Raw genomic sequence first — 27,942 nt, forward strand, 5'->3', positions numbered from 1 at the left:
GATTGTTTTAAATTTTATTACAACACTTCAATCCATCAAATGAAAAACAAGCTATCTCTGTACAAAACAAACCTCGAGCACCTTTGAGACATGGCCGCGGTGCTAAATATGTATGGCTTGAAGCAATGTTTTTTGCAACACAAAACATGAGACCCATATCTCAATGGAAGTATCAACACACAATTCTCAAAATTGTAAGTGCAATAACTTATTGCAAGAGCATATGATATAAAGTCACTACCATAAGTAGAAATACTTGGTTATTATAGAAAAACAGCTTGAAGCCATTAGAAATTTAGAACGCAATTTAAACAGTTAAAAGCCCGAGCAAAATGTTCGTAGAAATAATGAATACAATGTATTACTTGGCAGTTTCACCGTATTACTTCAATGGTTCGGCCGTAACAATATAACACATATTGCTCACATTCACACAAAATAGCTTTTCAGTAGTATCATCATGCACTCTAAAAACAGTTGTGTTAAAAATAACCCAATTATGAACCATCCCAATATTTGGGTAAATTTGACCTAATTTTCTGGGTCGCTTTGCACAAAACAACCCCAAACATTTCAAATACTGCCCAGAAAATATTGCATAAATCCTTTTCCGGCCCACAGTTGGGTTAGTTTTGACCCAGTTGTTTTTAGAATGTGGAAAGAGCTGCAGTTTAAAGCACGAGGAGCGGGTCTAACTAGTCAATCTGTCACCCTGAAATAGAAACGTAAGCAAATCTTGCATACGTTTTCTTCAATCATATCCTGCTTTTTTTTATTTCAAAAACTGAAATCCCTGTTTAGTTCTGATAAACAATCAAGCGCTGTAACTTGACTCATTGTAAAAATCGATCTCATAATGTGCATGGTTGAATTATCAGAAGGTGTAACACTGTATCAAAGAAGTGCTCGGTTGAGGTAAATAAGCCATAACAGAATTCGGAAGACTGAGAAAAAAAAAATCTTTGACAAGTTCATTTTTTTATGTATCAGCCACCTGATTGGGATTACCTTTGAACTTGATCATACTATAGAACAAGAATGACAACCTGTGTGTGTGTGTGTGTGTGTGTGTGTGTGTGTGTGTGTGTGTGTGTGTGTGTGTGTGTGTGTGTGTGTGTGTGTATCATAGCATTATCAGGTAATGGAATCCGTCTTTAGTGCCAGTCTTCGGCCAAACTGCGGAGATACATTTATTCCCAGGGGGTAACACAAACAGACATCCCTGCAGTGTATACGCTCCACCTTCCTGCACTCCAACACTAATTTCATCACGTTACCTAAACATTCCAAAATTCTCCCAGTACGCAATCAGGCTCCGTGATTCAGCCCGCAGTCTCTGACTGGATTCTCTGAATTCAAGAGTCAACTCGGTGAAGCTCGTGTTGAGCCACTACCAGGTCATTACAACATTTGGACCGGCTTTACTGTCATGCAGACTGTGATGTGCGTTAGTTCACATTGTTCATTTTGACGCAAATTAAGTGTGTGTAGTTGTGTCGAAGTTGGCGGGGCTAGTTGGTGTTGAAGGCTGCCGCTGTGCCTAGTCTGACATTGGAGACACCCAGTTTCCTGTAACTTGAGGCCACGTCTGACAGGGGAACCTGCTCTGTAGGGGGAAATGACATGTTGTCTTAAAAGGACTCCCGATTTAATGGCTGTTCTCATCCCTTAGTAAACTGGCAGAGTCTGTTTTTGTTTGCACTCAAATTTGCCAGTTGCGTCGAATCGAGCTCGGTCTACAGTTTTAGAACATATCAGTGGAGGAAAAGATTATGGTATAAATCACTGTCATTGCTTACTGGGGTATTATTGTAGCGCTTTGGCTCATCTGACACTGGCATTGTTAACGCGGCAGGATTCAAATATGGCAATAAAAAGGACGGATATCAGATCGAGTCAGACTTCTTTTCACAGGTGAGGAAGAAAATGTCATTAAAAAGAGATATCTGACAGATTGGATATAGCCTGTTAATGTAAACGTGACCAAGTCAAAATATGCACAAAATACACAATTGATCAATGCAATGGAGAAATACCGTTAATTAAAGTGTACCTCCGATGTCCAAATGAGGCATTTATAGGGTCAATGGAGCTACATTGTAAGGTTTGATAACTATCTGTCGTTTTCATTTTTCTGTCTTGTCTTGTAATTGCCCCTGGTTAATTTTATTTAGTGGTGTCAGTCACTGATTATTTCCAATCAGCTCATTGCAGTTATAGTTAAAGCATTGTTTTTTTCTCATTTTTAATTTCTAAACATGTTTCTGTATGCTGAATATATTTGTTTTTAAGCATCAGGTTTCTTGTGCTTGAGTCGTGAGAACACAAAGGTCAGTCCCACCTTCAAGTGGACATTGATTGGCTGTCATTGTGTTTGGAATAACCTTATTGTCTCCTGTTGTGGGTGGGAGTTAAGGAGAGGAAGGTAGACGTAAAATTGAAAAGCAAGTAAGCGTTGACGGTCCGACTGAGGGTAAACTTAAACCAAGGGAAAACACCGGATGACGGCTTTGATAAAGGTTTAGATCCTTTGTAAACTTGATGCACCTCAGGTTTAGCCTATCACATAAATGCAAAGCACCCAGCTGAACCTCAAGTTTAGCAACAAACACGTAAATAAAGCAAGCCATAGCCAAAGGTCTTTGCCAAACTAAACTCGAGAACACCTCGAATTTGTGCATGTCTGTGACGGACAGGACAAATAATGATTTCTTTTCATGTTAATCTATAAGTATTTGGCAACTGACAAAAGAAAATGGCAGCATTCCTTCTTGGTCAACACTTAGACCAGACTCTGATCCAGCAGAAGTTAAATTATTACAACTGTGAAAGTCTGTTAAAGGGACTATGTGTCAGGTTTAGACCAATTTTCGTGATAAAGGAATAAATGAAATGATTATAAATTCCAAAAACTTGCAAATACAATCGTAGTTCTAATTGCAGGCAATTATGGCTTCGCATGCCATTTTGGCAAAAAAAAATTTCCTCAGCTTTTGTAAAATTGTTTAATACAACCAGCAAAACAAAAAAAAACAAAAAAAAAAAAAACGTTCGGATGCGTGTTGTTTTCATTCATATGTTTCTTTTCGGGAACTGGAGGTACACTTTAATTGTGTTCTAACAATGCTACGAACATTGCAATTGCAATTAAAAATGAAGCCATGTCAAAGGTTTCCTTAAGGATGTGTTCAATTTCGCCTCACTGCTCTAAACACAGCATTCTGATTAATATTGCGTTTGTGGAAAATGAATTTAACAGCTGACGCCACCTATTTATATCTATTTCAGGGACGGTCTTTTTGTCACTGGCCATCAAATATGACATCACAGTTGCTCAGGACCAATCTTGGCTCAACTTGCCAACATCACATGACCAAAAAGAAAAAAAAATGGTGAATCATGATTGGTTTTTCTCCTGAGCACTGAGCAACTAGTTTTAAATGGCAAGTGGCACAATGGCTGCTCCCGTGAAGAATAAAAGTGGGTGGATTTTGCTGAGCAAATCAAAAATAATCAGATTGCTGTGTTTAGACTCGTGTCGGTGAACATATTATTGTGAAAATTTACTGTAGACCTGACCTGCTTTTGAAATAAGGGTAAGTGAATGACTGCAGTGTGCAACTAGTTAAAAATTGTAAGTTTAACTGGGAGCTAAGCTCATTTAAAAATAATAATGATTTATTGTCTCCTTTCATGCTGCAATGGTCTTTCAGTTTTTTATTGTTAATAAATGTAAAAAGGTGAACCAAAACAGTCAGTTACTTACTCTGAAGTGGGCACTTTGACCTGCAGTGCAAATCCAGCCATATTATCTAGCCTCCAGTCCAGTTTAAATCCTGGCATTGTCCTGATAACCCTTTGGAAATCTAAATGAAATCAGTTTCTTACTGTATTACATGTAAATGTAAAGTGGTTTCTTTTACACTGGCGGGAATGACAACTTAAATGCGATACACATTTTTTTATAAATGCATTTCAATGTTTTGGGGGGGGGGATCCTGTTCACGGTCACGCTTATTTTACCGAAAAGTATTGCTTCGTCACCAAGTATTTGACCAAGCCCTGAGACAAGGAAATTCGAAACCATCGGGCCTGATTATGGCATTTAAGTTTTGGAACTTTCATTTTCTGCTGATTGTCACTGTCGCAGTTATCTCCATTTTGTCGGCCACTACAAATGCTCTCTACTATCTCTGCAGTCTCTCCCCGTTCATTTGACCTGCGTTATCATTAGTGCTCTCAGCAAAACTCCCCCACAGTGCTTGTTGATGGCTGCTCAAGAGAAGCGGCCTAATGGGAGCGGGGTAGGACTTGGTTGTTACATCATGTGGCCCAAGAAATAGCTGCACTGTGCTCTTTGGCCTTCATACGCAGCGCTGCTATGCTGGAAGACTTGCGGTCTGGATCCACATTCAGATCATAGCCATTAATCCCCCCGACCATTGCGGGTCCCCCGAAAAGACTGCCCATCTGCGTCTGTCCCATGTGACTGCTCCCTGGGCTAGGCACGCCCAGGAAGTCCGGGACCCCTCCGTGACTATGAGGATGAGGGGGCATACAGGAGGGGACGGTGTCACAAGGAACGACGCAACCTGGCACTGGAGAGGCGCCACTGCCGCCGCCGATCCATGAAGGGTTTTGAATCTGAAAGCAAAGAGACACCTTGAGGCATTCGCGATCACTGCATGGCAATGCTGATGGTTCCGCCAATGATTTACCTGCGCGTAGTTCTCAGGCCGAGTTAGAAGAGGCAGCTCATAAGCTGTTGAGAAATGCGTTCGAACCTGTTGCATTTGGCCAAAGCGCTCCCTCTTCCTCCACTTGGCTCTGCGGTTCTGGAACCACACCTGTGAAGAAGGCAACCCATCAGGGGATAGATTCACTGATAAGCTTGGGAGAAAAGGCAAGCAATTTGGATAAGTAGACTTTAAAAATAGGTCAATTGAAAAGAAACGCCTCGAAGCTCCGCCGTAACCATGTTTGCGCCAACCATTCCAACATGTACCTTTCTTGCAGATGCACACAATTTTACCAATCAGAGGTGGGCGGTTTTGTGGCTGCTGACGGACTGCCCAACGGTCCATAACCGTTTCGCAGACGGATCGCCAAATGACGGAAAAATGAAAAATGACGGACTAAGACCAAGGGAACAGTAAATTTTGTCTGTCATTTTAATCTGTTATGATTGTCACCACTTGTGTCACCTGTCACTGTTGGTAAATGTTTGTCAACTCACCCAGGTAAATCTTTCAAATATCCGACAAACGTTTAAACTGCCAAATGCTTGGCAGCATCTAAAAATAAACACAGTTTTAAGTAGGTCGCAAGCAGACATACAGTACTGTACTTACATGCACCCAGGAAGACCTATGTCACAGAATGCTTAAGAACTAGTATGCAGCAACCTTTAAAAGGGAACGTACTGTATCTGAATGCAATGTACTGAGTAACACTTTTTCCTCACAGTAACCAGAAAAGCCAGGGATCATCGGTTTGTGCTGCTTTTCAGAGCCACGGTTTCATGGACTGAAATGCATTTTCTACAAAACTTGCTCAATGTGTGTCCAGGCCTAAAGTAAAACGCAATGTTTATAATTAGGCATTAAGGGATTTTTGTGTTATTTTGCTTTTTAAATAAGATTTGAATGAATAAATCGCTGTCGATTGCACATCGTTGAGCAAAGCATTCCGGGATGCCTAGAAGATGAACAGCATTCAAGTAACCAAAGCGTACATTGCAAAGTGACAATCTCACTCTGATTGGCTCTTAGCCAGGAAATGCAATATAGAAGTTTTAAAATTACCCCCCAAAACAGAGTATCTTGAAAATCAAGCGCTGTAAAACCTAGCTTTTTACTTGTAGCGTATGTGAAAGAACTGTGTCTGGGGTGGAAGGGGGCGATGTCGGAAGTGAGCGACGTACCGACAATTTGCTGACAGGGCGACGGACCGATGATTACAATTCACGGCTTGAAAAAAACGGCAAACTAACGATGGTAGAAAGAGGAGTGGGGTGCAGGTCACCGAATACTGACGGAGAAGCAAAAACATTTTAAGGGTCAAGTTCTGACTTTTGACATTTGTCCACCCCAGAGCAACATTTCTGGCTATGCCCCTGACTGAAAACATTGGAACATGGCCAAATATTTGACCATCCCCTCCACTCTGAAAGACAAACTAATAAAGTGAAGCAAATAAATTTTATAGCACATGAAAGTCCCACGTCAGGTTTTATGACTTGACGTGTCTTTAAAGTGCCATCCACATGAAACTGTTGATGTGAAAACGGAGCGTCTCCCCTGGTACAGCACGTTTTCCCTTCTCCTGCCTTTGATACACAGTCGTCTGCCTCCCTTCAGACTGCCTGCGCCGACAGATCCACATCTGGGTCTGTAGCCATTCATAAATCATTGTGCGAAAGGTGTCCTCTCTCTCACCTGTCAAGAGCAGGACAAAAGGAAACCCCATTGCAATTCATTTACAAATGTATCAAATAAACACAAGGACAATCGACAATCAGTAGTGCCTATGTGACCACCTTGCACTTGGCTCTTTAAAAGAAAATGTGGGTGTGGTTGTGGGGTAGTTTATTTAAGGCATTTGAGGAAACTATGAGCAGAATTGCTCCAGACCAATTAAAAAATATCCGTGCAGTAATGTGTTCTGTGTATTCTAATCAATATTGCACGTAGAATGTGAATTAATTTCCAAAATTCAGTTCTGACCAGATGTGTTACATTAATGTTGCCCCAATTTGCACTACTGTCGTGCTACAAGCTGGAACGTTTGGCATTGTCTTGAGTTTGTTTTTGATTCTCATTCCAGCAGAATTGATCTTGAAATCTTAGGTTCAACTGTATTTTTTTTTTAATTCTTTGATTTTATTTTTTTTAATTTTGATGAATCAATGTGGAAGGACGGCATAAGCGGAGAATGGATAAAAATAAATTCCAAAACAGCACTCCGCGATTTTTTTTTTTTTTTGTCTTTTAGTGGTTCCAAATTGTTTCCCTGAACCTATTATCTTTTTGTTTAAACAAATCTATATTTAGCAGACATGCACAATTTATTCACCAGACATCCACAGTCCATACAATTTTTTTCTTACCCGTAAACATAATACAGTATATTAGCACGATGAGAACCTCAATATTAGTCGGATGTCTGATACTCGTCCTTCCTACAGGAAACATCTTCAAAAAAAGAAGGGGTTTTGAGCTTTGATTGTTGGTTGTTTCCAAGTCCAATCAGCTTGTGGTTTTCACAGTCCCTGACATGCAATTTCCCCTCAGCCAGCCCCCTCATATTCTCCCTACTCACTTTGCGTTAACCGTTCCTCTCTGTCATCTTCATAATACAAATGGGCAGTGTTATAGTGTGCCCCAAAGTGCATTTGTTCATTAGAGATGTGTCTGACCACAAATGGGTTCATTTTCAAAAATGGGACCATGTATGGCCTCCTCTGAGACTTCTAGATCTTTTTTTTCTAAAGCCCAATGTTAAGAAATCTCACTCCGACATACCACAGGTCAGCTGGCGAGATTAGCCTTCCAAAGTCGTAAACTGATATGGAAGGTTGTGGCTGCCCCCCAATGTCAAGGTGAGGGGTTGTTGGCCTTTGAATTAAATCATATGTTTGCAGGAGAGCTGGGGGTCTGTTACAGCCCCCTGAGGCTTGGTGGGGCGTTGGAGGGGGCTGTTATTGTTTGATGTTTACCATGTCATTTTCTTTTGGTTACTTCTCCGTCTTTTCAAAGCGTTTAACAAGTTTCTGAATAGAAGTTTTTATACACAAGGCCCTGATTGGCCGGCCTGGGAAATACAGTGGTGCCTTGACTTTCAATTTAAGCTTGTTCAATAACCCTGCTTGCCACTCAGAACACTTTTGTCTTAAATCTTTCTGTTTTGCTGTAGAAATGAGTAGTAATGCCAGCTGTTCAATCACCTGAGAAATAGTAAAAAATAAAAGAACAAATGGTAAAATTTTAGCAAGACCATGGGGGGGGGGGGGGGGTCGGGGGGGCGCTTCATGAAGCCTTTGCTATAGTTTTTGATTCCTCCAGATGCACTCACGGTTAAAAGATGCAGTTAAAATTGAAGAAATTGTCACTGCATGAGCGTTCATATTCTAGAAGATTAAAAAAAAACTAATGTTTCCATTACGATTATGAATGCGTGCGAATGTTTAGCTATTAGAGATTCTACTAAAAAGTTGAATGATTTGTTCAAACGCACCACTAGATTGCACCTAAGGTAGAACTCACTTTTTTTGGGAAACCTTTAATGAGTGTAATGGGTCATTATATTTTTGTCATATTCCAACCTCCGTCGCCCCCACGCCCCAATAAAGCTCCTCCCACTCCTCCCTCCTCCCTTTTATGTCGAGAGGGGAAGTGGGGATATTGGAAAATGAGATGGGAGAATGTTCAAACTGGAGCTTGTTTTCATTTCATGTTTAATTTCCTGACGCCAAAGCCCGTGGCTTTCCGCGGCTAACCCCTTTGACCTCTCAGACTAAGGCGGTCGACCAGACGCACACAGGACACACACGCATTTACATAGCATGTCATTTACAAAATTCAGAATCTGTCACTGACAAATAAGTTCTCTTAGCCTGAGCACTGTCAGCTTTTTTTTTTTTTTTTTTTTAAAAGCTGAGCGCATAATTATGAAGCCCTTGTCTTGGTTTCTGTGTGCTGAGTGAGTCATGTTTCACTGAGGGTTTGCGCTGCGCTGCTTTGCCTTTGAACGGCACTAAGAAGGGGACATAAGCCAAATAGTTTGGCAAAGAGATCATTTGTGGTGCAGGCATTATGAAGTCAGATGTGTCTCGTACTGCTCTGCCTGTCCAACGCTGCATTTTAAAAATGATTATTCGCGACAAGCTAGCCGTGTCTGCACAAGCTGAGTTCCCGCTCTTCCCCATGGTGAAGACTATTAATCCATCACATTTGACGTGCCCAAAGTTAGCAACTAGAGACAGCGTTCTTGTTTGTCTCGATGCAGACACATGTGCGAGGAAGGTGGCTCTGAGCTAGAAGCGTTTGGCCGCGTTAAAGTAATGGCTGGAGACGTTGACAGCAAAAGGCAGCTCACAGAACTATTAAAGAGTTTTATTTACGTCGTGTGGCCAGCCGGGAAGGCGGCGGGGAGAGGGGGGGGCAGAGTGCACAAAGTCCAATAGCAGCTTTGAAGTCCTAGCCGTCTCACCTCATCTCTGTCATCCCGGACCACTGCGATTGATAGCGTGCCCCAGCGGAGCTTCACCCGCAGGGCCCCCTCCTCCGCAAAAGGCAGGTATGGCAGGCCATGTTTGACGTTTTGTTCATGTTCTACTAAATTTAATAGCAGCAAAAGCCCAAAGCTGCACATAGAGAGCTTCATCATTAAACTAAAGATGGAACAGTAAGATTCTGACATTGGCTTGTTGCGGGGAAAACATCTGTGTTGTTTCTGAGATGAAAAGGATTCTGAAGTCGTTTGCCAAGCTTGCAATGCCCCTCGGTATTCCAGTTGCAGATCCCTGGACTTTGTCCTTATGGACCTTCTGTTGCAATTGTGGGATTTAGACTTGATTGCGTGGATGTTTGGGGTCTGTTTTGTACGACTCTGGGTCAAACCTCACAGTGACTCAAAAGAGCGGGCTGTGTGCCTGTCAGTTGGGTTGGGAAAGTTAATTATATTCATCTGGGGGATGGATGGATCTGTGTGAACCTTTTTTTTTTTTTTTTTTTTTACTGTACCACCGCACGGACCAGACTGTCCCTGACTATGTCTCAGACTGCACGTGGAAATTAAAACTGGCATCTCAAGTGCTTTTTATATCCTTCCCAAATAGTCGGATGATTTCGTCCCTCCCCGCGTCCCTCACCTCCTGCCTTCACCGTTTTGTGTGGAAGTAGTTTAAACACGCTCGCACCAGGGACAAACCCTTGGCCTCTGACCTTCGTGCAGTCTGCTGCAAAGTAAGCTCAGAGACTTTCCTTCTTCCCACTCTGATCTAAGAGATGGAAATGGAGAACAATACTCTTTTGTTATCACATCACCGCTCCCTAGCAATGAGTGAGATGCAAACATGGACATGTGCGGAACAACAGCACTGCTCACGTTCCTGCATCTCATCTGGTGGGTCTCACCTGAACACGAGCTTCCGTCAGGTCCGTTCTCAGTGCCAGCTGCTCACGGGCATACACATCTGGGTAATGCGTCTTCTGGAAAACTTTTTCCAGCTCCTCCAGTTGGTAGCTGGTAAACGTAGTGCGATTGCGCCTCTTCTTTCCTTTATTGCTCTCTGCCTCGCTTTTCTCCAGGGGGCTGGAAAGGTCTGAGCCAGGACGCTCGCCTGACCCCTTCACTCCAGCATCTTTTAGATTTAGGTAGCTGCTTTCCATCCCGGGGGGATCGGCGCTGGAGGGCAACTCACTCTCTGTCAGGCTGTTGTCTTTTCCTATATGAAGGAAGAGGGGTGAAGTTGTGATCAGTTTTACTTTAATGGTGAGAGCCACGCATTAAAAGTTGAACACAAACTTCCATAGCACAGGGAAGAGAGTTGACAATTTCAAATCCTGTCAAATGTGAAACGCTCAAAAGTACAGTACCAGTCAAAAGTTAGAAACGCCTTCAAATTTACAAGAATTTCAAACAGATAACACTTGAAAATGCACAGCTTTCAAATCAAAATGATTCCAATTCATGAAGCATCATCCAATCATGAAGCCGACTTAGAAAACAACAAGATGTGCAAAGCTGGCTACGGTACTACTAAAGATGACGACTTTAACAATTGTCATATTATGTGAATAAAGACATTGTAGTAGGAGTATAGTAGTTGGGATGAATTCTCTGTTATAAAGGACATCACCTGGTGCCATTTTAGCCACAGACCCCAAAATTCAGTAAAACTAAGATTTTGAAAAGCTGTATAACACTATTTTTACGATTGTTTAAAGTGCATTGACCTCAGTCTTAGTGTGTTACGGTTACCTTCAAAATACTATCACAGCACATAGCATAATTGCCCATCATATTTCAATAATTTTGGAAAACCAGAAACAGCACTATTATTAGAACATGGTAACCCCCCCTCAAAAAACGTTTTTTTTTCAAAAGGAAAATGAAAACATTACAAGAGAAATACCAACGTGTGCTTTCAGAAATTAACACTACATCCTAGTGTGGGTGTGACGAAAAAAAAAAAACATGAACAGAAAATCTAATTTTGATTTGATTTGTAGTTTATGTGATCGCATAGGTAGACAGACTAATAAAACAATCTAAAATAGCTTGAACCGCCTGATGACCCAGTGAAATCATTATAAATCAGCGTTTTGTTGCTGGTGTAAATAATCACAAATGTAAGAATCCAAATAGTTCAGTTGCAGTCATTTCAATGCCATGATTGTGACTAGAATGACTTTGAGCTGCTGAAAACTGCATTTCTTTTTTTTGTCGGGCAATTAAATCAGACAGCGCTTTGTGTTTGTGAGGGCAATGCATGGAGATGAATACAATCACACACTTGGACAAAATAAATACAATGCTCTGGCAAGTTTAAAGTCCAAAGTATGGAAGAAAATCAGATTTTAGGAGAACAAGGGAGTATTGGATAAAAGGGATGCCATTTCCAAAGACTGCAGAACGGCACAAAAGTATACCAGTACTACCGGTAGTACAGTACTAGAACGGCATGAACTTAGCAAGAAAGAAGCTAGTAACGCTAGCACAATGACAGCTAATTTTCAAAAAATTCACAGCGTACCAAAAGCTACTAATAAGGAGGACTCACTCATCGAATATTTATTTTCTTGCCTTAAGTATCAATGATGATAAAGTGTCAACTTTCCTTCACGGGTACCCGATACATTGAAATAAGGCCAGTCTCAGTATTAATCCATTCCTAATTTCAGCACATTATCCACTTGCATTCATTCATTTTATATTTAGATGTAAATGTCATATATTTTGATACTTTACTCTCATAATCAGATGCATTGGGCACTGCTGGGTTTATAAAGAAAAAAAAAAGCCAAATATATAACATTTAATTGTGGCTCGCTCCCACCCAACCCTCTGACCAATTAGGCCTGAAGAGAAACAGTGACAGGCAAAAAGCAATACGCTCTATACAATGTGTGTTGCTTTTGGTATATATAGCCTGTAAAAAAAAAAGAGTCCCTCGCCTAACAAGTCAGCAAGTGCATCTGCACACCATCACACTCTAAAATCCACACGCAGTTGCGGCTACTTAATGCTGACATCACCGCTGTAATGTTTTATTTGGGGGTTCAAAGGCCTTGACTGTGTATGCTGAATCTACACTTCACTTCTACATGTTTGAAAGAGTTGTCACGACACATTGGAGCGACCCGCGACACAACCTTCCAGGGGGGCGCACTGACTTTGCTCAATCACGCCAGATGAAATCCGAGTCAATGAAAAACCTTCCTCATTTCCAACACTTTGGATGTATATGGCGAGGCTCGTTTGCCCACTGCACACTTTGGCCCTTAGACGTAAACAACATTGTGTTTGTCACTTCCAATTTGTACAGCCTCGATTTTGGTGACAGACCTGGCTCTGTTCCTGTCAGCACATGCAAGCTTTTTTTTTTTTGGTTTCCTTTTTAGAGATGAAGAAAGCTGTTCCTTCTCTTTCATATAAATAAACATCAATATGGATAAATAAGCATGTATGACTCTAATAGAGGGCCAGTCAGAACAGTTATTGTCAGTTTTTCTGTCTGCCTTTACTTTGCATTGGCATGAGGGTTCTCTCTTTGGTCTCCATCGTCTTGGTGGAAAGGCTAAATTCTAAAATGCCTGTAAAAGAAGTCAGAAGAAAGTTGGAACTGGAGTTGCTAATCTTCATCTGACTAATCGATTCGATTCGGAATTTTGGGTCTCCAATTCGATTCAGAATGGATTTTTGGTTGAAATACTTTTTTCAATCAAAATTGAAATGGTTTTCATTAACTTGCCATTTTCAGACAAATGGTAAAATGGAGGATTTGCAAAAGAGGCATAATGTTGGCTGGGTGGTTTACAAGACATTTACAATAAATACTGACTACTTAATGATTGCAAGTTATGCACAAGCGAAGAATAGCTATTATTTTGCACAAGCTATGAATGCTAAATGTACATTAAAACTGATTTTAAATCACAGTGCATCATTAAAACCTTTATGATTTCAATTCAAATTGTAATTGTCCAGAATGAATTATGAACATTTTATTTTTTGGCCATGTCTTTCAGAGCTGTAATCACAACTAACTACATTTGTCAAATCGAAGGCAAAATAAATGCAAATGAAAACTCTCCAACCCTTGCAACGCTTGCACAGCTTTAGTAAGTAAGTAAGTCAATTGGACATGAAACGTGTCTCAGCCCTGGCGGCTCAGTGCAAAACGGCTAAAGTGTGACAAAAAGTCAACATTTATATCGAAAGAACTGAATGTGCACAGCAAAGTTAGCAGTGGGGCGCATACTTTTGAGTCATCTTCCGCGTCGTCCCTCCTTCCACATGCTACACATCTGTCACGGATCATCGTTTAGAGTGGGTACAAAGGTTGCTTGTGGCTTTTATTATAAAGTGTTTCTTTGGTACACTCTGATGACAGTTAAATGCACATTTTATGACAGCAGCAATTTGGCCTCGAAACGGATTCATTCTTGTTTTGTTCGTTTGTGTGCCTTAAATTCATCCAAAGCAAAGTTCCACCGGCGTGCCTTAAAAGATGAGCTTGACACCGCAGTACATTTATCTCTGCTAGATCACATTTCCAATTATTACGTGCGTGCATTTTCCTTGCAGCTTTGTGTTTAACGCCCTCCAAAGTCTGTCGTCTTAGAAACAAAGTGCATCGTGAGAAGGACTGTTGATATTTTGCGGTGCTGGTGACTCTGTCAGCCATACTTGTAATGGTGAGTAAGCTGGCGGAATAGTTTTGAAGTGATGAAGCTGGGCGTCGGCTGTCTGCAACATGCGTGTTTGTTTTCATGAATTAATATTCCTTGGCTGGCGCGTCCCGCAATGTGATGTCAATAGCGGTCCCTTCGAAGCCTCCCCTGCTCTTTTGGGCTCGCTTTCGCCCCGAGACTAATGAAACAAAGCAGCTTGCCCGGTTGGGGTTCATGACCTCATATTGCTGTGGCCCACCTGTCAGAGCCTCTTACTGTCTTCGCACATGCAGGCAGATGTTCTGACATTACAGAGCGCCGCTTTGGCTCTGTGCAATTATTGTCTTCGACCTTTAAGCAGGAACATGACTGCAACATTCAGAAGTAGAGTTGTGCGAAAGTTGAGATTTTGGTATCGATCGAATCAAGTGAATTAGGGTGCCACTATCGCTGATACCAGTAACAAGTATTACAGGTTCAGAAAATCTTATATTTTTTAATCATCTGTGCTATTAATCTGTTGTTGTTGTTGTTGTTTTTCAAATTATACTTTCTCTTTGAGCTCTTCACCATGCCCTATTATCAAAGCGATGAAATTAGCACGACATGTTAGTTAATAAATAAATAAATATCAAGCAATTTTTTATAGCCAAGGCAGACCTGGAGATTGGTATCAGAGCAGGATCACACCCAGGCAAACCTAAAATCTGAATTAAACATATGCAAATCAAGAAACTGTGTTCCAAAATTGTAAGAAAAAAAAAAAAAAAGCAAATGATTGTATTTTAAGAATCATGGTCTGCAAGTGTGTGTTCCAAAAGAAAAGAATTGTGTGAGAGACCCATGAGAAACCAAAGTAAATACATAAACGTTAAGGATTGATAATAACTTTTCTGTAGCGATACAGTAATGATATTGACTTTAGAAGTGATTCTTTTGATACTTGGTTCAACCTCCACAGCCCGATTCAGAAGTTGAGGGTGAAATCAGACCCTTGAGCACGCTCAAAGGAAGTTGGGAAAAAAAATTACCCAATATGTGTCAAAAAAGGACTGAGCCCCAGGATGTGGGTCAATTTGACCCTGCCTTTTGGATTGTTACCCAAAACAATGCAAAAATATAGTTTTAGTCAAAACAGCACACTCCTGCCCAAAGTTAACTGGGATAGGCACCAGCTAGCCTGTGACCTGTGCGAGGATAAGAAGCTCTAGAAAATGGATGGATGGTTCTTGAGAGACCAATGCCTCTTGGGTCTATTTGACCAAACTTTCTTATTAATTTCACCCAAAATGTTTGTGTAAAATGTTTAATTGCTCCTATCCGTCACATGAGGAGGAAGATATGGACCCAGGAGCAGACAAGACAGGGATGTTGAGAAGTGGAAAGTCTTAATACACAAAAGTTCAATCAGAACCTAAACTCGTACAACTAGACTAGAACACTCGATTCAGAAATTACAAACTCAGAAGACAGTTTAAAATGATTGAGAACTTAAATCTTAACGAGCGCAGCTGCTGATGTGAAAGAACATCAACGTGAACCTACAGTGGACCCCAATCGACATCAGTTGATGCCTTTTTATTTTCTCTTAATTTTATCAGAATGAGCAAAAATCTAAAGTGTGGGCTTCTCTGGCTTGATCATTGAGCTAAGAAAAAAACCCCATCATATTATGTAGAGAATCCCTGTAGATTCAATCTAAATTCTTCCAAGCCATTTATAACAGACTCCAGTGTGCGTGCCGCCAGGAGTTGTTTACGATATTCAGGTCACGGTCATCCTTTACAGCCGAATCATAAAGGTGTTCGTACTGGCGAACTTCCATAAGCAATAGTTCGTCCGCCATGTTTTCCGCGTGTAAAGAGATTTCGGAAGGTACGCGTTGCGGAAAATCTGGCCCGCGCGGACTCCACGCGGAGGGGCGTGGTTGCCGAAACGATGTCATTTTGACACGTGGAGCCGCGCGGAACTCGTCAACGCGTCAAGCACAAACCAAGTTTAAGGTAAAAAAAAATGCACATAGTTGTAGTTAGCTTTGTTTAGTTGTTTAATGCTAGTTGTTTAAACCTGTCAGCCAATTACAAACACAGCAAAGTTTGTGAAATGAATAACCTTTAAAACGACCTTGGGTTATTTCATTCAAACTGCACCCCGAATATTTTTTTGTTTTGGTTTTTTTGCGTCTTAGTCTCTTCACCCAAAATGTTATGTCAGATAATTTACCCATACCTAAATAGTGAAGTCGTTTTTTTGTTTTTCTTTTTAATTAAATAACCTGGAAATTTGGTTGATTTGTGGGTCTCTTTAGTTGACTTGCCTTTTCGGATTTAATGAATAAGACCAAAATTGGGGTCTGTCCCATTGTGACCCATAATTGGGTTATTTTTTAGCCAACTCTTTTTAGAATGCAAGTCAAATCAACATGTGAGGCCCAGCTGGGCATACAGATGGCCACGGTTAAGTTTTCTACTCATCCCTACATACAGATCACATACTCTCAACATGTACTTTCTCTTCATCTTGCATTCTAAACAATCTGTTTCGTGGCATGCTAATTGTATCCAAACATAATCCTCACCAACTTCGCGCAGGATTCATGCCTGCCGAGGCTTTTTTCCCCCTCCTCTCGAACACAACCATCAAGACTTGCTTTCTTCCATAAAGCCAAGATTCCAGCGCCTTGGCAGCCGTTTCTTGGCATTCCAAGGAATCTTTTTTTTTCTTACTGTTGTTCACTTTGTTGCGCGCATCGGCGTACGTTCAATGTGAGGAATAAAGCGCTGCCCACTCCTTCGTTTTCTGACAACATCAGCGTACGTTCAACGTAAGGAATAAACCGCTGCCTACTCCTGCGTTTTCTGACAACGTGCAGACAGACCTCTTTGGTTTGCCGAGGTCACGTGTTTACTAGGGTCAGCGATTTATTCGCCGCTGAAAACAGAGAAAAAACATCAAAGTGTAATTGAACTGGTTGTAAAGCAACAAGGCACCCTCTCAGTTTTTTATGAAATGGGATGGGGAGGGTCAAGTGAAACCCAATAAAAGAAGCACTATAAATTAGTAACCTGGGGAAGGGTTAATGGCCTTGTACTAACTAGGAAGGAGAATGCTTTTACACAAAGTGCTTTAAGGTGTCCTCTTAAAAGTTTTTGCACATACCCTTCTCAAAATACCGATTCATTATATTCATGATTAGTATTAGTTCACGTAATATGATCAGGAGTTTTGGGTTCCGATCACGATCGCCGATCTGCGAGTTTAACGGATAACCGATCCGGTCACAAGATATATGAATAACTTGTTTATTATTATGAATATTATACTTCATCCTGTTTCTAATGTTTCAACAAAAATATTTATGTTATATTCATTAAATAAAGGATTTTGGACATGGTTTAATCATCTTTTCCATGCACAGGTAATAACATCAATGAGACATTCAACAACTGGCCAGACAAAGTGAAAGTTCGAGTAAAACAAAAACGACATGAGACAGAAATATATACAGTATATATATATTCCTACAACTTTACAAAATGCACAGTCACACTAGTGCAAGTAAAAAGTGTCAAAACATTCATACAACTTATATTTAGCAGAAATGATCAGATCAGAAAGGGTATTTGGCCTTTTCTTAGGACTCTGTACTTGAAAATCTAATTTTTTAACTCCAAAATAGATCAATAATAGTGAAACATATTTGATAAAAAGATATCGTTATACTAAGTTTCAATTTAATTTTACAAATATAATTACAATTAGTTTTCCTCTACCAATGGTTGTAGAAAATCTCGCTGTTTGACTTTCTAACCCTCCTTTGTAGCGCCAGCCCCGAATTTGATTGTTGTCATATCAAGCTTGTTTCCAGTGAGATGATATAATGCCTGAACATAAAAAAAATCTTATAAAATCACATTTTTACTTGACTGATCAAAACCACATGTAGAGGTTGTTCGAAAAGCAATGTAAGTGACATATCTACAAATGAGATCTCAATCAGTGCGCAGCAGCAGGTGATGCAAATGCTGTTACATCCACACTGAAGAAACACACACACACACAAAATTGAGACAGAAAGCTAGGGGCGCAACTTAAGATGGTGCATGCTGATTAAAAATAGCAATTTTGATGACATCGACACATAATGCGGAAACCGCCATTGACAATCGTACACCCAATTGCTATTTCATGGATGTTGCCAAACCGCTAACTGCATGGCGAGGACCATTTTCAGCGTGTCAAAACGCATTCAAATTTGTATCAACGAATTACCACCGAACCACATAGATACACTTGCATATAATGTCAGCACATCTAAAAAGTGCATCTACTGCCGGATGTGTTTTTTCATGTGCTATAACTAGCTTTTTTACTAAAGCCTACTTCGTCACTGATCAATTTATCTTCATTTTTTTCCAATTTGGAAATGGCAATGAAAAAAAGATTTTATTTTGCCTTATTTTGAGGTTTATGTGACATAAATATGGGTAAAGAACATTAGTGAATATACTGTACGTTTGACTGTAAGCCACCAAAAACAGTCTTCCCGTGGGAGTGTTTTTAACAAACACAAGCAATAAACAATCCCATACTACAATAAACTCTCACATTTATGAACATAAATATTTGTTTTTCTGGGCTAGGCTAACATTAACAAAGTGTCGTTAACTTACTAAGACCTTTGACTTTGCAGTCGTCTAAGCATCGACTTCAACCACTTGACAAAATGCAACCAAGTAAGTAAGGCCTAAATACAAATCAGTAAATCAGATTATAACTAGCGGTGTCATTAAAACACCTTAATTGCAATCAACTTATTACAGTCATAGTAAAATCATATAATTTTTTTTAATTAGGATTGTCTGATATATCTAATCTCTAGTCTCTATATTTTCGGTAGGCTGATTGTATCATTTTTATGCATTTGGCTTGTTTGGAAAGAACAATGGTCCATCACATTCCCAAGTGGACACCGATTGGCTATCATTGTATTTGGCATAACCTGATAGGCTCCTAATGTGGGTGGGAGGGCAAGTTCAGGAGCAGAAGGCAAACATGAAAATGAAGGAGCATATGAAAATCCAATGGCGGTTAAATGAATGGTAAATTATCTTAAAAACCAGAGACAACACCTCTGATAAAGGTGGATTGATTTGCTCTCTTTTTGAGAAAGAGCTTGCTTACGACTGAAGCATCTACATTTTAAACTTCTGCATTAATACAAAGTATTTGGTGGCACAGCTAAGGGGACCAAAACAAAGTTGTAAGTGTAGCTAGCCATCGCAAGACAAGAGAAAACAGCGCCTTTCCTCCGGATTGTGAAATGTTAAGGTTTCAGCCAGCGCTTGGGATTAGTGACAAATACGGCGAAAGGTAAATGGTTACATCTGCATCTGATAATGTTAAACAAAATAAATGACTAAAGCCACTTTTTCTTGTTATGTATCCATCATTTGATCTGCCACAATAACACATTTTACCTAAACTGGGAACAAATCTCTGGTTGAGGGTTTTTTTTAAGTGATATTAAAAAGAGAATACTTATTGATTGGTTCATTAGTAGTCAATTTATTACAAATCTTAATTAATCTTTCTTTTTTTTTCATCTTTTGATAGCAGTAATCATAGCACTAATGCAAATATGTCAAGAAAAGTCCCAGGACTGGTGTCACAAAATAAGTGTTTGTTTTGTCCTTTGAACTAATGCCCCCGAATTCTAACAATGAATGCGCTTTTCTCATAGATACATTTTCAGCCTTCTTTTGCCACACCTTCATGTCCTTGTGAAGGGATTCTTCCTGGATCCTTCACAACACCATCACCATGGTCATCATCCACAACTTTAAAATGGGTCAAGTCTAGTTTATTTGTATAGCCCTGATTCACCACAGTCTCACTGAACATCCTAAATACACAACAGCATCCCCTGAACAAAGCTCCCAGAAGGGGAAGGACACACTCAAAAACGCCATCTGGGGAAAATAAGAAACCTTCAAAAGGGATCGCAGGTGGTAGGAGCCCCTTTCCAACAGATTGCACTAGATGCCGAGTGCTAAAAATAACACATTGTGCCGTGTTAGGCAGAAAACGTGTCCCCCTTGATCACCCTTACCCCCTAAGGGGGTCCCCTTGATTGTTACCTTAATCTTAGGTTAGGAAAAACAAAAAATCAGACGAACCAAGGATGGCATGGCTACAACTTCTTGGCCAGGAACTGTGGGATTCTCAGGGCAATGTTAGCAGGCATATTGTCGGAGTCAAACACGAACCAGCTATCCTTGCCATAAATCCCTTCTCTTCTCGAGCAGTGAACGAAGCAAACCCAGCAGGATCTCTTTAGAGCTGAGTAAGGTGATCGTCAGGCCCTCACGAAAGGGGTAAAACTTGTAGTTTGAGATTTTTGAGATACCAGTCTTGGAAGATTTCTGGCATACCTTTTTGTTCTTTGTTGGGCTTATGACCCCATATAAATCACTCCGGTATGGCAAATGTTTCAGACTGATTCAACTATATGACAGACGTTTATCATGCAGGCAATCTTCGTTTTTAAACCCTACATCCAGTCCATAAAAGTAATGGCGCCTCAAAAATTGAGGACGTGGTCAATATGTAAAAAGGTGAGGCATTCGTTTAATTGCACAAGTGTTGGAAAAGTGTGGAAAAGTGTTGATGACCATTGCTCCTACTTCAAGGAAACGTTCATAAATTCACATCAATGTGTGTGTGTGTGTGTGTGTGTGTGTGTGTGTGTGTGTGTGTGTGTGTGTGTGTGTGTGTGTGTGTATATATATATATATATATATATATATATATATATATATATATATATATATATATGTATATATATATATATATATATATATATATATATATATATATATATATATATATATGTGGGTGTGGGTGTACGTACGATCGAATTTCTTCTTCAGGGGCACTCAGACAATATTTTGAGTATTGTTTCCTCTGTTAAAGAAAGGCTCCCAGATGTTCCTGAGGAGAGATCTATGACAGCAGCACACAAAGGAATGCTTACGCTTCCATGGGAAACCTGAAATCTTTCTGTTCAGTATCAGCGGCTGATAAACTGACACAATCATTACCTCACTAGTGTCCAAAGACTTAAGGCCGTGGCTGTCACTGTCTCGTATCAAAGAAAACAGAAATAGTTAAGGATTATTGTTGGACTGTGATTAATAATAGAGTGAATTGCACTCGTTTTAGTGCATACTGAGAGTTAAAAAAAAAGTTTTTCTGGCGTCTCGGACATTTCTCTGTGCAAGGCATGTATTTATGAAGGGTGTAATCACCCAGTCTTCCTTTTTTACCAGTATGAATTTCATTACAAGACTTCCCACACTATTTTGGTTGAATTTATCACGCAAAAATATCCTTAGATTAAAAATAGATAAATGACAGTTATGAATCCAAACAGGATTTTGCTTTGTCCTGTCTTTTTCTTTGACAAATCTGGTTTACGATAACTCCTTGTTGTCATTTTTAAAACTTTCTAGTGCATTTTTACCTTGCTGTTCATAATAAGGCTTTGAGTAGACAGTGAAATATTTAAGGTAACTATAAAAAAATATATAAAATCTGCTGCAGGTACGTTTGTGGAATTCCACCAAGAACAGAGTCAATGTGATGTGTCATAGCAGGCGGGTTGATACAGTTCCTTAAACTCGCCTCAAAACTCTCCAAGACAGAAAATTTGTTTTTCCTTTCAACTTTTCAAAGTTGAAAACCGTTTCAGGGTAGGTTCACAGGTCACCACTCCGCCACTAACATGGTCAAAATGTGGTAGTCATCACAGCAAATATCCATACATATGCTCTGACATCATTTCCCTCCAATTTCCCCCCTCCATGCACGTAGAAGTCTATATTTTGACAGGATGCTTTTAAAGCGCTGCCAGAACCTTCTTGTGGTCTTGTTTTGCTCTCATGCATTGAGAAACATGTTTTACATATCACAGGATGCTCCGATTTCACACTGAGGTCAGAGCGGCTATTTGAACTCGATTACGTGAACATGATATTAGTGAAGAAAAGGCAAGAGAGAATTGGTGCAATCAGTATCAGCGTTCCCACAGTTTGTATACCATGTGAATCAGTTATGCCAGATGCATTCGTCGACCTATTACTATATATGGCTTCATCAACCAAAAATATACATATAGAACTATTGCCGAACCCCAATAATTGCAGAGGGCATAAAATATATGATATAACATGTATAACATTAAATGGATGCAAAAACTCTTCACATCATCGTTCAAATGCTATGAATTTGGTTCATGAAAGATTTTTTTTTTTAATTTCCACAATTCACGGGACTTATAACCGCTATATCTCAACCTACCCCCAAATTTTTTATAGCGAGAGCAAAAAAATTAAACAGTGGAGAAAATGTGGTCCCTTTTATACCTTGCAATGTGTTTGCATTCAGAATTACCTTTCAGACGTATACCAAATGTGAGTTGGCTTCCTGTACGTACAGTACCTGCCGCACAACTGCAACACTTTAAAGTAACTGATGAACCTCGAATACACTTTAGCTTTTCTTGTCGTCTTTTCCTGACATTATGCAAGTCACATTTTAAAACACAAGCTTCCACGATATTAGCGGGATGCCGTTGTTTCAAGATATTAGTCACAAGAAGGATACAAAAGAATTTTCATCCATCCATTCTCGATTGCCACTTAGAATGAAGACATTCTTCAGCAGGTGGACAAAATAGGGCAAAATGATGACAGTACCAAGAACCAAACTTCCCTCTAAAACAACTTCTCAAAATGCTAACAAGCAATAAAGGCACATAACGTAAACCAGTAAATCAGTAAGTCAGTTATGTCACACACAATGATATCCAATCAAGTGTTCACTTCAGGGTGTGATTGACCTTTGGAAGTAATCAGCATACAGAAAGCATAAAGTTAGAGATTTAAAAACCAGATTAATGCGATTAAAAATAATAACACAATATATTACTGTATTTAAATGATCAGAATGAATCTTTTATTTTGACAGCCTTACTCATAACAACACCTCATAGTTTTCTTCCTTCCACTTTCTTTAAACACATTTAAGTTATTAAAACACACTCAAACTTATCAAAATGGATTTTTTTTTAAATTCCTTTGTATGTGTTTTCTTAGTTTCGCAAGCACAGATCTCCCAAAAGACAAAGTGTGAGTTATTTGAACCCTCTCTAGTTTTCTGTAAAACTGATACAGAAAGCATATCTTTCGAGAATAACTAAATCCAAGTTCATGCTGTAATTAGATACCGATGAAAAACTTTTCTCTGGCATCAATCTTATGCCTACACATCCCTACATGTTTGAACAGTAAAAATATAGTGAATCTACAATACTGTATATCCCTTTGGGTTGCCACGCCACAAAGCGCTCATGAGCTAACAGTCTAGTTACTGTATAATAACTAAATTACTTGCCCTGCGTTACAAAAAGAAGCACTCATTCAAGCGGGGGAACTCAAAAATACATGATGAGACCCCCCCCCCCCCCCCCCCCCCCCCCCAAATGGAAAAACAAAACGATTTGCACACATTTTTAACAATTTTCTTCAAACACGCATAATCTATCTTGAAACAAACATCTGAATTCACTTTAAAGCATGACTGTCAAACTTACAATCTGTGGGCTGGATACGGCCCGTATAGAGGTTTTACCCAGCCTGCAACATGTTTTTCAAGTGGTCATAACTCCTGAGCTGTTTGCACTAGCGACTTAATTTCAATGGATTTTTAAATCAGAGAAGCGGAGCTTTGTTGTCAATAACGCATACATTACGGTGGCTGGCATGTTTTAAGCTGGTTGGGAAGCAGAAGCGGTGCATTGTAGAGGTGAGAGAGGCTGGATGCATCTTATTATGTGTTTTAGAATATGTATTTTATGAAGAAATTGAGAAAATTATAATAGAAAATATCAATTTATTTCATGCAATTTCAGAAAAAATGCTATTTGAAATATACACTGTACAGGGGACCAAATATATTATATGATTGCTTTATCTTTATTTATGTGGGTATTTTTTGCTTTTTAGAAATATATTTAAAGTTGACCCCTGCTTTTGGCGATGACTAGAGACCAGGCAGACACGCATAGCAAAAATCTATAAATAAGTGTATGTTTTTAATTTATATAGCATGGTTTTTAGGTGTGCGGGCTGCCTGTGAATAGATTCTCCTCCATGTGGCCCCTGAACTAAAAACGACTTGAGGACTTTAAATGCCTTTAAAGTATCTATAAATAATGAACACTGATCTATTTACGAGGCTCACCTGTTTCATCTAATCAGGTCTAATGCATGAGCGCCACCAAAAATCTTTCCCCATGATGAACAGAAATTTTCATTGATACGGTCAGTGAGGCAATGATTTAATAATATGTTTATTATCGTAGTAGTTTGCAGTGTTGGAGAACTGCTCGGCTTCAAACTGCGGCGACACTTAAGTGAAGCCAAATATCAGAGAAACCACTCAATCAGATGCGGTGCCATTTTATTTCAAGCTCCAACCACAATAACAAATACTGTTAAATTAATACTCCTCTTTACTCTTTTGGATTTAAACATTTGTGCAGGCATGCTTTGTAAATTGGCTTGTAAGTATATGCGCTTGTAAGAAATTCTCTCAAGTGCTTCTCAGATCACTCTCCGTTTCTGACATTTTGCTTATTTTTACAAGGTATTGTGGAGACAGGGTTATGTAAACCAGTTCCAATTTGTCATTGTGGGGACTCTCGGTTGCTTTGGAGATCAGTTGTTTGGCGAGTATGAATAATAACCATATAGCTGCCAATGATGCACATCTGCCTCGGATTAATGCAGACCCCTCCTGCAGTGCTGACTTGCATTCCGCTGCACTCTATCAGAATCCATGGGGTTTTGTTTCATTCACAGTAGTGTGAGCAGGTAGATGCTCCGCCTCTGTAGGACGCCCATTGGATCACCCCCTGAGTCACAACAATACGTGGCGCCAACCATGACGTTATTGGATGTAAGGGTCATTTTCATATGATTTCTGCAGGAATAGTTGTCGTTACCGTTATTTTCCTTACAAGCTGTGTCACCGATAGATTGGGGTTATTATCATGGTATAATATAAGTATTGCCACGCTCATGTCTCATATTAAGTATTTCTGAATGTGACTGTGAAAACCATCATCTCATCGTATTCTTAAATATACTGAAAAAGCTGTTAAACAACTAGAAAATTGTTTGTTCCAAAGATGTTCATTTTTAAGACAAAATGCTTGCTGCATTCCAGCATTATTTTGAGTAAAGTGTCGACTGCTGCTTTGATACAGAGAAAACTGAGACACACACATGATTTAAATCAGTAGGCCATATAAAATAATATGGGAGGCCTGATCTGGAACCTCACCCTTGATTTTGATTGTAATGTTGAACTCAATTAGGTCTACAGTAATTGGATGATGACAAGTTTTTACTATTCCGCTGTTATACACAATCACAATTGCTTTGAACAAAACAACAACAAGGAGATGTGGCTTTTTTGTTTCGGACAAATGGCAATAGTTGCAATATTATCTACATAAACCAATACAAATGTTTTTCTATTTTGATGGTACGGTGCAAAATAAAACCCCTTTCTGTATGAATACTTCACTCTGGCAAGCAGGCAGTTGCATAGACATTTTGAGGCAAGTGGTCAAGCCAAAATAATATCACACATCCACAAAAATGTGTATACAACAACGACAAAAAACTCAGTAGCCTAGACCAACTAGTTAAACATAAACTATAACCAAAAAAGATGAAGTGTAGCATATATGCAAATGAGGGGCACATTTTGTGAGAAATTAAATTAATGCCCGCCACATATCATAATATGGGTGACAGGTAGGGTAAATTGTTGTATTTTTTATTGTTAGTTTATAAAGGAAGAAGAAAAAATAAGGGCTGGCGCTGGAGTAGCACTAGAGGCCAATCTGTGCACATGCCAGTGATAACTGCATTGCTACTGACTTGTAGTATTTCTTGTGCTTGAAATATCCTTTAAATAAGTAACATTCAGAGCTCACATCAAAACTTCAGCGGAGGTAAATGTATTGTAGACTCAATTATACAAAATAGGAGTGTATGTCAAAATACTGTGCAGCACCACATTTTGTGACACTCGATACGAAATAACCATAAAATTGAATAGGCCTTAACAGCTGAGTTGTAGACAACTTTGCAGTCGCTTGGTCTTGGCACGCAAACCTCTGTCTGTATATCGCAAGATTTTTGTCATGGTGAAGGAGATAAAATATCAACATTGGGCAATATATCACTTGATTTGGACCACACATAAGAGCACAAGCCTGTTGACGCCTGAGGCTTTGACTAGACCCCAAAAGTGTCCTCCCCAGAACCACAGTGCCTTCATCTGGCTGCAACATTTTCAGTAATAACACTGCAGAGCCTCTCCTCTTTGGATGCATGCGGCATTTAATGATCGCGTTCTAACGGTTCTGTCTGTGCACTTGCCAAATCAGCTCAGTGAAGTACAGCATTACTCCATACGTGCTTAGAAACTCGATGACTTTGCACTTTAGTATTTTGCTTAGTGTGGCAATGGCAGACTTTGCTTTTATTTATATAGCTAACTGTGAACCACGCTGCATATATCTCCCCATGCTCTCTGCAAACCGCATAAACAAAAGTGGCAAGCAAGGATGAAATAGACAATTGATCAAAACAGAAAAAAAATTATGAGTCATGACAACAGGTTCCCTGTACTTTTTGGGTTAGGGTTAAAAAAACGATATAAAGTATACTCCAGCTGAATGCACTTGCACTAAAACCATGTTCAGAAGAAAAAAATCTTACTGGAGAGCTGAAACGTTATTACAAGGTGTTGCATTGTAAAAAACACACAAGAACACGAGGATTGTTCTCAATTCACACACACTGCCTGCAGATTATGACAGGAATTAGTTCCCATTTTCAATATTTTGTCTTAATTACATAACATATATATATATATATATATATATATATATATATATATATATATATATATATATATATATATATATATATATATATATATATATATATATATATATATATATAATATGCATATGTATAGAGTCAGTAACTATGAATTTTATGTTTTCTCAACATGTCTTTAACAGGCACTGTTACGAAGACGTTCCTCGTGATTTTAAAGGCCTATCAATCTGTTCAATGTAATATTATTATTTGATTTACTTTTCCTTGAAATCCCAGTGTAATTACTTTTGCCTTGGAGATGCTGCAAATTTACGTTGTGAGGAAAGGATACTTTTTTTCGGCGGGAGCAACTGTGCCCTTCGTGTGTTATTAAACTTCAAGAGGAATGCATAGTAATAAATAAATAAAATCAGATTGCGAGCATATAGCGTGTGCAGCACTTCGAATAAATTCTCACAAACCATATGTCTTATATTATACTCTCTGCCATAACTCGTTAAACGTTTTCTGTCGTGATTGTTTAAAATAAATCAAATCAAATAAATGGAGTTTGAATGTAGCGGGGCACACAATTGCTTATGCACGCGTAAACACAAGCGCTGGAGTTTTTGCGTGAAAGCGACTCACCGTAGCAAGGTAGGATGCCGTTGTGGCCGCCGTCCGCGTGCAACTTGCCGCCCTCGGGAGGAGTTTTGCAGGTGGGTCTGTGCATGAAGATCTGGTACTTGTGGAAGGGGCCCTCTCCCTCCGCGCCGTCCAGCGACTGGCACTCGGTTTGAAAAGGACTCCGGGACTTCTCCCCGTACGCCTGTCCTTTACTTGCCGCGTAAGTCGGGCTGTATTTGGCTTCGGTGTTACCGAAAGTCCTGAACGTGTTCGCCTGCTGCTCCCGAACTTGCGATGCAGACGGACTGTAATACGCATCCATCGAGGTCATGTCGCAGTATGAGACGCAAGTATCTGCGTTCATACCTACAAAAAAAAGTTATATTTAAAAAAAAAAAAAAAGAGGCAGAATCCAAACGGCTTTTCGCCCTGCCCCTTCTAAAGATTTCTCC

General features: G+C 39.6%; 1 protein-coding gene across 1 annotated transcript; it reads right to left on the bottom strand.

Annotated features, from left to right (window-relative positions):
• On the bottom strand, positions 1 to 27,942 carry LOC148422322 (homeobox protein aristaless-like 4). The gene is made up of 4 exons (XM_088418367.1): positions 27,512 to 27,942; positions 10,137 to 10,447; positions 4,719 to 4,847; positions 1 to 4,644 (listed from the first exon to the last, which is right to left on the bottom strand). Exons 1-4 carry the CDS (start codon positions 27,852 to 27,854, stop codon positions 4,324 to 4,326), a joined length of 1,104 nt encoding a protein of 367 aa, XP_088274493.1. The 5' UTR covers positions 27,855 to 27,942; the 3' UTR covers positions 1 to 4,323.

This window comes from Hippichthys cyanospilos, chromosome 6, assembly GCF_059441005.1.
Source record: "Hippichthys cyanospilos isolate Australia breed blue-spotted pipefish chromosome 6, RoL_Hcya_1.0, whole genome shotgun sequence".
Taxonomy (NCBI): domain Eukaryota; kingdom Metazoa; phylum Chordata; class Actinopteri; order Syngnathiformes; family Syngnathidae; genus Hippichthys; species Hippichthys cyanospilos.

What these genes read in the sequence shown, in the direction of transcription:
- LOC148422322 (XM_088418367.1), bottom strand. Translation starts at nt 27,854, where the DNA reads ATGAACGCAGATACTTGCGTCTCATACTGCGACATGACCTCGATGGAT. An exon ending in TGACGGAAGCTCGTGTTCAG is followed by an intron (nt 4,848 to 10,136) that starts GTGAGACCCACC and finishes CCTTCTTCACAG; the next exon opens with GTGTGGTTCCAGAACCGCAG. An exon ending in GGCCTGAGAACTACGCGCAG is followed by an intron (nt 4,645 to 4,718) that starts GTAAATCATTGG and finishes CTTTGCTTTCAG; the next exon opens with ATTCAAAACCCTTCATGGAT.